The sequence below is a fragment of the Ictidomys tridecemlineatus genome, chromosome 11, assembly GCF_052094955.1.
Source record: "Ictidomys tridecemlineatus isolate mIctTri1 chromosome 11, mIctTri1.hap1, whole genome shotgun sequence".
Taxonomy (NCBI): domain Eukaryota; kingdom Metazoa; phylum Chordata; class Mammalia; order Rodentia; family Sciuridae; genus Ictidomys; species Ictidomys tridecemlineatus.
The window spans coordinates 110,571,714-110,587,085 of NC_135487.1; the positions used below are offsets into that span (position 1 = coordinate 110,571,714).

Here is a 15,372-nt window from a genome sequence, read left to right on the forward strand (position 1 = left end):
AGAGAGCTACCAATTACCATAAATAATTACTATCCATTTAAAACAAAAATGATGGCCAGAGCCTAGAGATGATACCATGTCACATCACACTCAGATAAAGGCATCATTTAGGAAGAAAAAGCCATTCTAGCCAGAAGCCTGCACCAATGTTTCTGAAAATCACCAACGATTTTGAAATCATAAGAAAAATTTGAGGAATGATATGTGTTAGAGCCATTAGATGGCAAGCATTTTAATAAGATACATATAGTTTAGAGAATATATGTCAATTTAAAAACTTAAAATTTATATGTTAATTGGCATAACTGTGATAGTTATTAAAATATTTTAAATATTTATTGCTGGACAAAGGAAAGGGAAGGAAAGAGGTTAGAAAGGCATTTTTTTTTTTGTACTTGGGATTGAACCAAGTGCGCTTAACCACAGAGCCACATCTCCAGCCCTTTTTATTTTTTTATTTTGAGACACAGTCTTGCTAAGTTACTCAGGGCTTTGCTAAGTTGCTGAGGCTGGCTTTGAACTTGCCATTCTCCTGCCTCAGCTTCCTAAGCCACTGGGATTACAGGTCTGCAACATCATGCCCAGTGAGACAGCTATTGTTATGGTGCTAGTTAGACATTATGAATGGTGGAAAGAAAGGTGCAGAAACAGAAGAAGCAGTAGGAACTGATGATAATTTGATATTGGAAGGGGCGCTTCAAGGATGATTTCTAACTTCATTGAACAGGACAGTACCCATATCCAAGAGCATAAAAGAGTTTTGCGTATGTTGAGTGTAAAGTGTATGTTTAGCACTCACATGAACAATAATAAATATTTATATTGGGTGAAAGAGTATCCCACACACTTTCATAATACACTTTGATATTCACACCACTTTATAAATGTACTACTGCTACTATGAGCTCCTCCTATTGAAGCATCTATTATTCCTTCATTCAATTAATATATCTGACTTCCTTCATATGCCAGAGACACTTTTATGTGTCTGCAGTATATTAGTGAACAAGATAAATCCTAGCTCTTCTGGAGCTTGTGTTCACATAGGGGACAGAGAATAATGAGATATCTGTAAATTAGAAGTTGTGGAATCAAGTCAGGGAATGTGGATAGAGGGTGGAGCATAGTTCAAATAGTAAAGCTGACATTTGAACAGAACACTAAAAGAATGATGGAAGTGAATCACTTGGCTATATGAAGAAGGGTTTTTCTAGCAGAAGGAACTGCAAGAGCAAAAACTCTAAGGTGACAACATGATTTCTGATGGATTTGAGTATCAGCAATAAAAGACCAGTGTGGCTGCAGAGGGCTGAGGGGGTGGATGATTCATAGGAGACACAGAGTGAGGTCAGAGAGGTTGGCAGAGGCCTGGAACATGGAATCTTTTAGGCCATGGTGGAGCATTTGAATTTTAGTCTGTCTTAATATTAAAAGGAGAAGGTGGGGAGGGGTTTGGGAGTAGAAAAGATGGTGGAATAAGATGGACATCATTACCCTAGGTACACATATGATTGCATGAATAGTGCATCTCTACATAATGTACAACCAGAGAATTGAAATGTTGTGCTTCATTTGTGTAGGATAAATTGAAGTACATCTGCCGTCATATACAACTAAGTAGAATAAGTAAAAAATAATAATTAAAAAAAAGAACCATTGCCACTGATATATGGAGACTAGACTCCAAGACAGCAGGAATGGGAGTAAGAAACAAAGTTCTACATCTCCTGAGTTATTTTATAGTTCAAACAAGAAATGACTGTGGTCTGGATTAGGGCATAGCAGTGGGAGTGGTAGCAAGAGGTAGATTTTAGACATATTTCAGAGGCAGAGCCAACAAGACTAACTGAAGAATTGATTATGGGCTGTGGATAGGGAGGAAAAGACAATGCATACAAGATTTTAGGCTGTAGTGACTGTCTTGGTGAATGGTAATATTGTTCAATAAAGTGAAGACTTGATAAAAAGAAAGATCGCAGGGGACATCCAGTTTGGATTTGGATGTATGAAGTTTCAGATACTATGTGCTGGATGCCATTAAGACCTCACATTGATATTTTTAATAACTGCAAGAGACAGCTATGACCACCACCCCTGTTTTATAGATGGAGTAACCAAAGTTTGGAGTTCAATCTTCAACTTGTTGCTATGACCAATGGATTGAGACTGATACCAGAGATCAAAAGTGAAGGCAGGCCTGGAGGCTAAGACAGTAACATAACCAGTGGATAAAACCAAAAGGTCTTTGTTGAGGATCACTACAGGCTTATCTCTAGTTGGTACTGTAGCCAGGAAGGAGGAAACTTGAAATAATTAACCTTGCCACCCTGCAGGCATGTGTGGTGCCATAGAGGATGCAGATATAGGAAAGAATGCTGAAATTGTTGGGCAACAGCTCAAAGTAGGTAACAATCGAGGGTGATTATCCTCGAGGTAGTTTAGTGAGGGGAGGAAAGTCAGTGAGGACCAGAGTGGTATGTGGCTTGAGCTGCTTTCTGGAAATATAGGAGAGGATTTTAATAAAAAGGGTTGAATGAATTGCAGGGAGTTCATCAGGCCAAGAAATTACATGGGTGTAGTCTGTATATACCTGGGGATACCCAAGAGAGCATTTGCCTGGAATCGAGGGAGATAAAAGATGCGTGGGCAGAGAAAAGCCACATGTGGCAGGGCTGTGAAAGCTGGGCAGAACACCTTGGATTTTATCCTGTGGGAACTGGGAGCCAATGATGGTTTCTATGGCCAGAGCTGAACCATGGTCAACATTCACCATTTCTTAACTAACATTTTCCTAGGATGTTGCCAAACTCATATTGGCAACACTTACATTTTACTTATATTTAATATTTTTCACTTGCAATAAAAATGATCACATATAACATCTAGGTGGATATTTTGACATACTAATTCCCTTCAGTTCCAAACTCATTCAAATAATACATTTTTGTCCAAAAAGAGAAATTATAATGTGAGGTTATGAAAAGTCCATTTCCCTCTTAACATTCTTCCTAGCAACTCAGTTGTTTGCATTGGCTTTTATTAAAACAACCTTTGTGTGAACTGGCAATTTGTTTTGTAAATATCAATGAAAGCATATTTCAGAAAATACAGTAATAAAAACCAACCCAATTTCAGAAATACGCTTGCTGCCAGACATCAGTCTTCAGCTCATATTATGAGTATTTCCAGTAAGTCTTAAATACACATTTTACATGAGAAATAGCTTACTGTTTAAGATCAAAAAAGTTGAGAAACCCTTCACTGCCTCTCAAAAATTGCTCAAGTGTTCTATCCAATAAAATGCATTTCCCTCTTTGATAAAGTACACTTAAAATGGATTGAAGCACTTCAATTTGACTGAACATTTTCTCGTTAAACCTAGTTAGACTCAGTTTATTATCATCCTGGTATCTATATATTTTATAACTTTGTTTATTTAAGAGGTCTGGGATATTAATATTTCAGCAATACCTATCTTGAACCCATATCCACTTTCCAAACCTTTGTAAGAATTATAAGCTTTGTTCTAAGACTCTAGGAGCCTTTATTACTATTTTCCAAGTGTGCACAACTCAGCTATTGTCACTAAGCTACCTTTAATAAGAGAAAAATATTATTCCTCAAGTAAAGGAGAGGCTGCAAACTGAATGTTAAAGAACTTTTACTTGAATGCTTCCTGATTGGCAGTTGAAATACTTCTGTGAAGTGAAATAGAATCACTGCATAGTTCTTTTTAAAGCATGCTCACAATATTTTATATCTGCTTTGAGGCCTTTTCATATAGATGCTTTCTGTCTTCTTATCTTAGATACTACCTTCTCATCCTTCATATTTCAAGGTAAATCAGAGAATTAGAATTTGTTGAGACCCGTATAAACCATGTCTTTACAGTAAGCTTTCCTAACAACTCTAACCCAAATTTAACCCTCACTTTGGCTTTACATTCATACCATGTACCTGAAATCATGTTAGATATTGTGGGGCACACATCAGGAGTCTAAGATGTGATTTCTAGCAGCCTATGTTCTGCAAAACATGAAATGATAGCAAATAATTCAAGGCATTTTGTAACTGAGTACTAATTATAATAGACCCTAAAGCCAAAGGGAGGGTTAAATTTGGGTTAGAGTTGTTAGGAAAGCTTACTGTAAGACATGGTTTATAAGGGTCTCAACAAATAGATAAGACAAGAAGCAGAAAAGTGATGTCCATGTCCAGGAAGTGGACTAATGTGAATGAAAGCAGGAGGGAAGAATGGAATCCATTTACTGAAGTCATGTTCAATGATCTTGTGCTATCATGATATTTAGGAAGTAAAATAAGTATCATCTTATATTCACAACAAGCCTTTGAGGTAGATATTATTATCTCCATCTGACAAAAGGAGAGCAAGGCTCAGAAAGGGCAAGAAAGTTGCTCTAGGTCACACATTCTGCAGCTGAGAATCAAGAGGTAATGCCTATATCTGTTTAGCCTCAGAGATGGGCTTTCTACAGCTGTTCAGTGCCTTATTTATGTGTTCCTGCAGCAGTGAGGGGGCTGCCTTGTTTGTAGCAATTCAATTTGATGACTGGATGGAGCTGGAGATGGATTAGGGAGGTATATCCAATCCATCAACAAATATATGAAAAAATGTTTATCATTTCTAGCAATTAGAGAAATGAAAATCAAAATTACTCAAAGATTTCATCTCACCCCAGTCAGAATGGCAGCAATTATGAATACAAACAACAATAAGTGTTGTTGAGGATGTGGGGAAAAAGGTACACTCATACATTGCCGTTGGGACTGCAAATTCGTGCAGCCAATTTGGAAAGCAGTATGGATATTTCTTGGAAAATTGGGAATGGAACCACCATTTGACCCAGCTATCCCTCTCCTCAGTCTATACCCAAAGGACTTAAAAACAGTATACTACAGGGACACAGCCACATCAATGTTTATAGCAGAACAATACACAATAGCTAATTTGTGGAACCAAACTAGATGCCCTTCAATAGATGAATGGTTTTAAAAATGTGGCATGTATACACAATGGAATATTACTCAGCAATAAAAGAGGGTAAAATTCAGGGCATTTGAAGGTAAATTAATGGAGGTAGAGAAGATGATGCTAAGTGAAGTTAGCCAATCCCAAAAAACCAAATGCCAGATGTTTTCTCTGATATAAGGAGGCTGATTCATAGTGGCATAAGGAGGGAGAGAGAGCATGGGAGGAATAGATGAACTCTAGATAGGGCAGAGGGGTGGGAGAGGAAGGAAGGGGGCAGGGGGTTAGAAATGATGGTGGAATATGATGGACATTATTATCCAAAGTACATGTATGAAGACAAAAATTGGTGTGAATATACTTTGTATACAGAGATATGAAAAATTGTACTCTATATGGATAATAAGAATTGTAATGCATTCCTCTGTCATACATTAATAAAAAATTAATTTAAAAAATGAAAAAAAGAGTACAGACTGATTAAACTTTGTCAAAAAGTGGTTATAAACGATTACTGGTAGTTTTTGAGCTGAGAATTAAGACTGTATGAGCAGTGTTTAGGGAAGAAAAGTTTAAAAAAAGGAAAGTGGAAATTTACTATTTGTTGACTCTTTAATTATACATGAAAGTAGAATCCATTTGGACACAGTTTTAAAAGCTTGGAATATATCTTGTTTTAATTCAGACCCTAGTACCTCTCTTTCCCCTTCCCCCCATCCCCCTGTTCTCCTCCCTCTATTAATCTAACATTTACCTGTCTTTATTATTTTTTAAAAATAATTTCTTGTTTAATTTAGTGTGGTATATTCATATACAGTAAACACTACAGCACAGATATCTCTTTGATATACTGATTTCAAATCCTTTGAATATATATTCTGAATGGAATAGTCAAATCATATGGTAAACTCTATTTTTGGCTTTCTTTTTTTCTTTTTTGGGATCTTCATACTCCTTTCCATAATGCCTGAATTAATTTACAACGTCACCAACACTGTACAGATATTCTTGTCTACACATTCTCCCTAACATGTGTTATCTTTAATCTTCTTGATAACAGTCTATCTAACAGGGGTGAGGTGATTGATCATTGTGGTTTGAATTTGTATTTTTCTGATAATTAGAAATTCTGTGTTTTTTTTATACACCTACTGAGCATTTGCATGTTAGACATTTGAGGAATGTCTATCCGAGTCCTTTGTCCAATTTTTATAGGTTTTTTTTCTTATTATTGAGTAGTCTGAGTAGTTCATTTATTTGGAATATTATTCACTTATTCATTTCATGATTTGCAAATATTTTCTCCCTTTCTGTGGGTTGTTTCTCCACTCTGTTAATTGTTTACGGTGCAGAAGCTTTATAGTTTGATGTGATCTCATTGACTACTTTGGCTTTCATTACCCAGCACATGCCTCTTCAACACTCATGACAGAGAAATAGCGACTCTAAACAAATACATAAAGCATTGACTTTAAATAAGAATTGCATGGAAATGGAGGGAGACCCTCATTGTTATACAAAATTACATATAAGAGGTTGTGAGGGGAATGGGAAAATAAACAAGGAGAGAAATGAATTACAGTAGATGGGGTAGAGAGAGAAGATGGGAGGGGAGGGGAGCAGGGATAGTAGAGGATAGGAAAGGTAGCAGAATACAACAGTTACTAATAGGGCATTATGTAAAAATGTGGATGTGTAACCGATGTGATTCTGCAATCTATATTTGGGGTAAAAAATGGGAGTTCATAACCCACTTGAATCTAATGTATAAAATATGATATGTCAAGAGCTTTGTAATGTTGTGAACAACCAATAAAAAAAGAATAAGAGGTATCTGAATGTTTGATATTATAAAAAAGAAAATGGAAGTGGTTTGACAAACAGAAATAGGTAATTTTAAGGTGAGTAGAAGTAAGGGGTATGAGATCAGAAAGGAAGAATTAGAGTGAGAAAATGTTAGAGGACTTAGAGGCAAAATGATGGGAAAGAATAAGCTCATTGAGTTATCAATGAGCTGTAGTGACTGTAAGAATTGCCGTGCCAGATAGGGCAGAGGGGTGGGAGGGAAAGGGAGGATCAGGGGATTAGCAAGGATGGTGGAATGTGATGGACATCATTATCCAAAGTACATGTATGAAGACATGAATTGGCATCAACATACTTTATATACAACCAGAGATATGAAAAGTTGTGCTGTATACATGTAATAAGAATTGTAATATATTCTGCTGTCATTTATTTTTAAAAAAATCAATAAAAAATAAAATGAAAAAAAAAAGAATTATAGTGCGATGGATGGAAGTGGGATTGTTGAGAGACAGAGGTAGCCTGAGACTTTGATGAGCCAAACTTTTGCCGGTATAACTAGAGACTATGGCATACTTCAAGGTAGCAGCAGGATAGTTTTTCTACAATTTTCTTTTTGCAAAGAGGAAAATAACTTTTCCTAATCAAGAATTTATCTATCTCACAGACAGGATATCAGTTATAAACTCAAATATTTGTTTGTCATGCTTAGACGACCTTAGAAGCCTGAGTTGAATTTACAAATGTTACAGCCTTTCTTCCTTCTGAATGTAAAAGTGAGAGGAAAAGGGATCTATTAAGAATAATGCTTGATATTTTCAGGTAAAATAAGTATTCTTTTTATATTTATTTATTGGTATTCAATAAACATTTATTAATACATTCTAGTCTAATAACACTACCTATATCACTGTTGTTGTGGAGGATGACATAAGAGATTAAATGTGTAAAATTTCACTATAAATGGAAAAGTCTACATAAGATTCTATGATTATCACAGCTTATAGTTCTATTAAGGAGAAAGTATGGACTAGTGAGAATATCTAGGTTCTGAAACCTGATGTGCCAAAATATTATATGTCTTTGCACCAGGTCTTGAAACTCTTAAATTTTCAATTTCATGAAAGGGTCAGATGAGTCTAGAAAACTCTAGGAGTTTTCCTCTCTGAATGAGTATTAGTGTGGACAGTGCCATTATAAATCATAGAACTTTGTGTTTGTCAGTCTCTATAAATTTACATTTGCAAATATTATTACTTAGTTATAAAGGGGAAAACATACATTGAGAACAAAACTGTGGAAGTGGGTGCAAGAACCATCTAACAGTAAAGACTTCAATATATTGCAGTAGATATTTTCAAATACTTAAAAATATGTAGCTATTTCTATTGAAGACTTCATCAAGAATAAAACCTTGATAAACATTGGGCAAATGACAATAAAGGTATCTAGTGACTTAAGCTGGATACCAGGGACCTGAAACCATCATTACAAACTGAAATCAATGAATATTGGACAGTGAGTCCGCCTGGGTTAAGGTATGTATTGTGTATGGGTTGCCACAAATTTTTTTCTGTGCCTTTGATGTTTTCTGTGGTGGGTCACAGTAAGGGGATGGAATAATGACCACATCAGTAGTTAGTCTCACAAGTAAGTTTGTGGTTTTGCTATATATTTCTTAAATTTAGGAGCAAATAAAAAGAAATACTATCCTCAGTAATCTAAAAATATGAAATAATTAAATGATTAAAATTAACAAAAGCCCAAAACAAACTCTACTGGTGGGATACATAAACCAATTCAAGCAAACTTCCAGGGAATCCTGGTATTCTGAAAGATACATTTGGTGACAAAAAAAGAAAATACATCCTTTCTGAAAGGAAAAGAAGAAAGATTTATTCCTTGTCTGTGGATATTCTCAATACTGATACTAGGGTTTCTTTTTTTTCCTTGGATTGACACAGAAGTTTTGATTACAGCACAAAATTCCAATTGAAACATAGAGCCCCAGTCACTTTGAAGCCATGTGACATTGTTTAAAGACAGGCTTTGTACCATCTGTAAGCTCCTAAAAGGAATGACTATGTTGTTTAAAAAATTCTGGAAATTTTTCTTACATTGGGTCATGAACCAAAGCTCTTCTCCCAGCATCATCTACCATGTGATAAGTTTGGAAGAAATAAATCAGAATTGACTTAAAAATATCTTAGACCAGAGTGATGTCAGCAAAATTTGTTTAAGGCACATATTTGTCTCTTTACCTAAAATAATTGTTCCTCTTTATTTTACCTGTTAAAATCTGTTAAAATTCTACCTGTATTTTAGGGCCCAGCTGAAGATAAGGGTTTTTTTGCAAAGTATTTCCTTATAATCCAAGTTCATATTCATTTTCCCAACCTCTAGTCTCTATCTAACCACTTAATATTCACTAGTAGACTGCCTTGTATTATTTGCTATCATTTTATGTTTTAGAAATAACTAAAATGTACTAAAAATTTCCCAATTATTCTAGCCTTAAAGGGAAGTCCAAATAGTGATATAAGGTAAATTCACTGTAACAACATTGTGAACTTATTTATTCTCTTTAAAGCCTAGTGCAGCTGAGCTTGTTGAATTCACCAATGAGGTAATTCTAAAACCTGGCTTATGAAGACTGGAGGTACACACATATATTCACAACACACACTCTAGCACATGCACTCAACCACATGTACCTGTTCAGGAATAACTATAAGGAAAGAAATTCTTTAGGAGCTAAAACAGTAACATTTTGAGCCCTTACTATGTGCAGAGCACTTTGCTAAACACTATGGAAAAAGAATTTATGCATCCACAGTCATCTTTAATCCAAATTCAGAGTCTTTTACACAGAGCATTGGACAGTTGGTTAATATGGGGATTTTCCTTATGAATCAGACACAAAACCAAGCTGACAAAAAATTATGGGAGGAGGTAGAGGGCAATTGTTTTCCTCTTGCAATTACAAAACATGTATTAACCAATGAAGAAAAGTGAATTCACTCTTTGTAGTTAAAACTACATATTACTTTGAGTTCAAATTCTTTCTGTTAGTACACAAGATTTATTGAAATTATATTGTTTGAGGAGGATCAAGAAAACTGAATATTATTTCAGGTTTTCAAGCCATAAGAAAAAAAAATAGTGCCTTTAGGTTTTCCATTCAACTAGGAAAATTATAGCTTCATATTTGCAACTCTAAAGCTAATGCAGTGTCAGCACCTCCATCAAACTCCGTTGTTCAGCAGTTTATAATTCAAGCAGAAATGTTCACTCCAAGCCCCACTTGGCCTACATAATCTCAAAGAAAATGGAGAAAAATTATTTTGGCTAGTTCTGACTTATAAAAGCAAAAGAGAGGGTGCTTTCAAAAACATTTTTTGAGAATTTGAGAATGTAACTGGGGATTACTGAGTTGACATCTTTTATTCCTAAAGTCATAGAAATGACCCCAAATTCCATGATGTCACATCTGCATCATAGCATCATAACTACTTTTATGCAATTCTTCATCAGGACTAATTTCCAGAGCAGACAGAATTACTGTTCATAGAGAAAAACAATCGTAGTGGAAAATAAGGTAAGATAAATAAGATAGGTAAGATAAATAGGTAAAAACTTTCTCATGAGAACAACACAAAAGACTTTTGATCCATTTTTTCCCTTAAAGTACAAACTCTCTAAGGCACCATGTTAACACATATAAAATGGAAAAAAATGTTTTTTTTTCTTTTCATTTAAAAAAGTAGTTCACAATGGTAAGCTGGAATTTCCAGAAATGTTTCTCTTTCCAGATGTTTACTTGGACTTAGAAATACTATAGTTGTTTAAGAGGCTTTTTCCAGGGGCAAGTGACAAGAGCTTGGATTCCCCACAGGCTAAAGGCGGGTAAGGGGATCCATTCAGTTCTGGGATCCCATGCAACTCAAAGTCATGTGGCAGATGGGTTGCATATTGCCCAGTGTGTTTGTGACAACCTACGGACGAAGAGCCTTGTTGCTCTGGTCTCTTACACTTTCAAAAACACATCAAGGCTTTGATAGAATGTTATCAGGGCATTACATAAGGCAGTTATCCTTTCCTATCTGTAAGAAGGTTCACTTTATGTATATATTGCTCTCTCCTGCACTCCATGTCTTTTTTTCACTCAGCATTAATTAAAGTCCTACTATGGGCCAAACCAGAGATAATTTTGACAACGTTCCTGTCAAGAGGAAGCGAGGAGTTTGTGAGTGCAATTCCAGCGAAATTGTGGAGTGCCTTCTGGACTATGCCATTGAAAAGGGTCCTGAGGTGTCAGATCGGTGCCTCTTCTCCTCTCCAGTAGGCACCCGTCACCACCCTTTGAAATCGCACTGACTGGCCTGGCGGGAATTCCCTGCCCCCTCTAGACTGAGCGAAAACGACCCCAGAGAGGGGTTCCGACTACGACCCAGTTTTCTTAGGGAGGGCAGCGGTGGCGTCTGGAGGGGAGGGCGAAGTTAGTGCCTGCGAGGGGTCTGACGGGGCTTCCGGCTTTGCTAGGGGCAGAGAGAACTTCAATTAGCGCTCAGGGCTCACCTGGTTGAACTGTGCAGCTATGAGCAAGGGTTCCCACAGCTTAGAAACGGTGTTCACAGTTCCCCCTTTGTCTTTCTTGGGTGCCATGCAGAGGCCTGGAGGAGCATTGGACTCCAAACTGGGCTCAGGCCCTCCCTTAAGCGTCCCGCTGCCTTAGTAACCGAGGCCACGCCCCGTTCCCTCCCCCAAACCTGTCCGGGTCCTCGGGTTAACCGCTTCCGTCGCCAGGACAACGGAGTTTCCGCGCGCGCTGCGGTTTGACCGCCGCCGGTCTCCCAAGACCCCAGGGTGCATTTGAGGATTTTGCAGCCATGGAGGACGGGACTCGGCTGGACAGGATACTTAAGCTTTCCTGGCTTTGACCTTCTGCTTCTTCTGGGAGCCCTCTCTGGTCCGAGGCAGTGTCTGGAAACTCATCATTTCTAAAATTCCTACCAGGACTCCTCCACCAATATATCTTCAAGGCCTGCGGTGCCCAGAAAGTGGCACTGACCTCTCAGGAGGCAGCCCCTGCCATTCTTCAACCCCAAATGCTTCTTTGTATGAGGCCAAATTGATGTTCCCCTGACTGCCACTCTCTGCTCAGATCTTAGTTCTGCCTCCCAGGGTCTCACTAAACAAATCCCATCGCTCTTCTTTGGTTCATCTAGTCGTAGATGGATTAATACTTTCCTATATCAGTTTCTCTTCCTAAACAGCTCTCGTTCTTTGAAACTTCCATTGGAAATAGAAGCTTTCTTTTTTTTTTTTCCCCCCTTTTTGCATCCAACATTCATGGATACCTGAAGTATTCTGGTTACGCAGAGTGATAATGATAATGATAGTACTCACAACTCATGATTCTCCAGCACTAACTGGTCCCAATCTAAATAAAACTGTGAGAGAAATTCTCCAAAGAAAATCATGGAATCATATTTATTGGGGAATGTGCAACATTGCAATGGAAATTAGCACAACATCATAATGAGAATATGTATACCAGAGTAACCTATGCTTATTTCCGAAGAGAGGAAAAGGAAGTTTTTACAGGCAAAAATGAGAATTATATCAGATATTTTCAAACAACAATCTTTGACCACAATCATTAATAACAAGAGTGACATCAAAACTGCATTTGAACAGATAATTGCTCAGTAGATATCCTTGTGGAAATACTTTTTGTGTAAAGTTGTAGTGGCCTCTGTACAAGCTTGTAGTTCTGGATGTCTTTTGTGATAGTTACTATCAAACGATCATGTGAAAGAATTCTTTCTTCTTTATTTTCTCTGGCTTTATATACTTTTTTTTTAGGGTTGGCACAAGGGATTCCATTTTAATTCTGACAACTTTCACATTTCTTTCACTTTTGCAATTTTTTTTTCCTCTTCACAACATTATCCCCAGTCCCAAAGAGGATGGTTGATGGTGCCAGAATTAGAATCCAGGAGTTTCTGAATCCCAAATCCAGGGTGCTTAATCTCTCTACTACCGCTGTTTTAGGCCAGGCAAAATAGAAGATACACTGTTTTTGAGACTGAATGTACTTAAATTTTCTTTTTCAACTCAATAAATTTGAGAACACCCTCAGGAAGCGCTCAATCAAAATTCAGAATTGTTTTACTATCTCTTTAGGCCATATAAAATGCAGTGCTGACCAGTGCTTAGCTGTTCCCTCTGGTCCCACCCTATGCTTAGAGGTGAGATGCTTCTACTATTGCAGTGGGCCAGGGATGATGCTTATTACCTACTGCTCAACTTTATTCAATGCAACCTGACAGGTGAGTGACCTTCCACAGAGGAAAGGTGTCCAGACTCTTTTCATTGCTTTCTTTGATGAAGAAATTATGAGGGCTGCAGTGGGTAGGGTAGGTAGTTGCTATAATTTGGTCTTTAATGTCCTACAAAGCCCCATGTGTTGAAGGTATGGACTCCCTAGTCAACACTTCTATTGGGAGTTGATGGAACATTTTAAGAGGTGGGGCTTAGTGAAAGGCAGTTAGGTTACTGGGGACAAACTATGACAGGGCATAGTAGGACCTGACCCCTTGCTATTTCATTTTTTTTTTTGCTTTAAAGTTGCCATGAAGTCAGCAGCTTTGCTGCTATGTGCTCCCCCAATCATGTACTGCCTCACCACAGCCCCAGATAGAATGGGGTCAAGTGGCCAAGGACTGAAACTTTTGACACCATGAGCCAAATAGACCTTTCCTCTTTATATTTTGTCATAGCGATGGAAAGCTGGATAACACAATATTGATATCCAGTCACTATAATAATATTTCATTTGATGGGCAGTCTTAAGGATATAGTTCATCTTTTAATTTATTGTTCATAATTTGAACCAATGAAGGGAGACTTTTCCCTCCTACTAAATTTTTTTCATATGGATTCTGAAGAAAAGGACAATTTCCAGAAATAGTGTCTCTCTCTCTCTCTCTCTCTCTCTCTCTCTCTCTCTCTCTCTCTCTCTCTCTCTCTCTCTCTCTTCTCACACACACACACACACACACACACACACACACACACACGCACACACACAATTTACCAAAAAAATAAAGTTTTCCTTTCTTGTTGCAAGATGTATAGTTTATCTTTTTGGAGGGAATAAATCCATACAGCCTGGCCATAGCTCACACCCATAAACCCTCTCTTCTTACTATAAGAATAAAATGACTGAGGCCTAGTGATTCCAGAGTTACCTTCCAGAAAAGGATTTTGCTTTGTTCATAGCAAACACTGAAGCTGCTACTGATTAATATTCATAGTGTTTTCTTCAGAATTTTGTTCTACACTAACATTTTCTTAGCATTTTAAGGTGATTGTTTTGAATTATGGATTAAAATAAAGGTGAATCTTGTACCAAAACCCTGAGAATTATCGATTCCATCATTCTAAACTTTGATAATTCTTCTCATTAAACTGCTTGGGGGAAAAAAGGCCTGGGTTTTTATTAGAAAGCCACTAAAAAAATTGTGGGCATTTAAAATGTGTTTTATAAAAAGTATAACTAGATGTTTATGTATGTCATGCTACGTTACTAATTTTCTTTCTTCTTGAATGTGAATGCACACTTCAAAATAAAACTCACTCTGTGCAATCAGTCAAGCCAAACCAGTAGCAGATGATTAATAAAATAGTTTGCAGATAAGAAAGAGAAACAAAGGAGAAAAAAATGAAATAAGGACACAAGAATGAAATTAAATGTTACTTTAAAATGTAGAGAAAATGCCACTAGCTATTTCTTACAAGTGACAGCTATCCAACCCTGACTTTGGCAGCAATAAAGTGTTTGTGATATTTATTGTGGCAATAAATATCCTGTCCTGCTTTTCAGAAAACATTATTTTTTTCTTTTTCCTACTGTAAGAGTTAGAAAGCATTTTTAAGTCTTTTTTAATTATTACCTGTGAACATGTGACTGAGTTCTGGCCAATGGGACATAAATAAAATTATGCAAAGGTGTGGCCTTTAAAAAACATCTCCCTCCCGATGTAACTGCTCTTCCTCTAACTACCCAGATATTGGGGTAACAACTGAAACTCTTGGATCTCACAGAAGTCTTCTCTACCCTGTCCTCCATTCCTGCTCCTTGGGAAATTACATCAAGTATTACCCATTCAATCCCAATCCCACCCTTTGTCTTGTCTTCCAACTGCTTATACGGTACTTTCCTTCACTTCTTTATCCAGTAAATAGATTTCTCACTTTAAACAACTGGATTGCATATTAAAGGAATACAACTAGCCTTCTTATGTCATATACACTTAGGAAAATCTTTGCCAATTTCTCAGTAGATGAACTGAAAAATCCATTTTTTTGTGTGTATGCATATATGTTTATATACATATATGTTATATATATATACAAAATTTTCCAGTAACTTAAAGGAATCGAACATTTCAAAAACCCAAAATAAAGATTTTTGGATGGAAGAATGTACTTCTAGTATACTCTTTTATGGTTTCCTTTATAAAATCCTACCAGAATAAATTTAAATTTAGAAGTTTTTCCAAAATTGA

General features: G+C 36.8%; 1 protein-coding gene across 1 annotated transcript in view; it reads right to left on the bottom strand.

Annotated features, from left to right (window-relative positions):
- Positions 1–11,516, bottom strand: part of Spag17 (sperm associated antigen 17) — a 194,044-nt gene extending 182,528 nt beyond the window's left edge. Inside the window, exon 1 of the mRNA XM_078027091.1 lies at positions 11,375–11,516. Within this exon, the coding sequence (XP_077883217.1) occupies positions 11,375–11,461 (87 nt within the window). The 5' untranslated portion in view covers positions 11,462–11,516. The remainder of the gene's footprint in view (positions 1–11,374) is intronic.
- Positions 11,517–15,372: the final 3,856 nt, after the last annotated feature.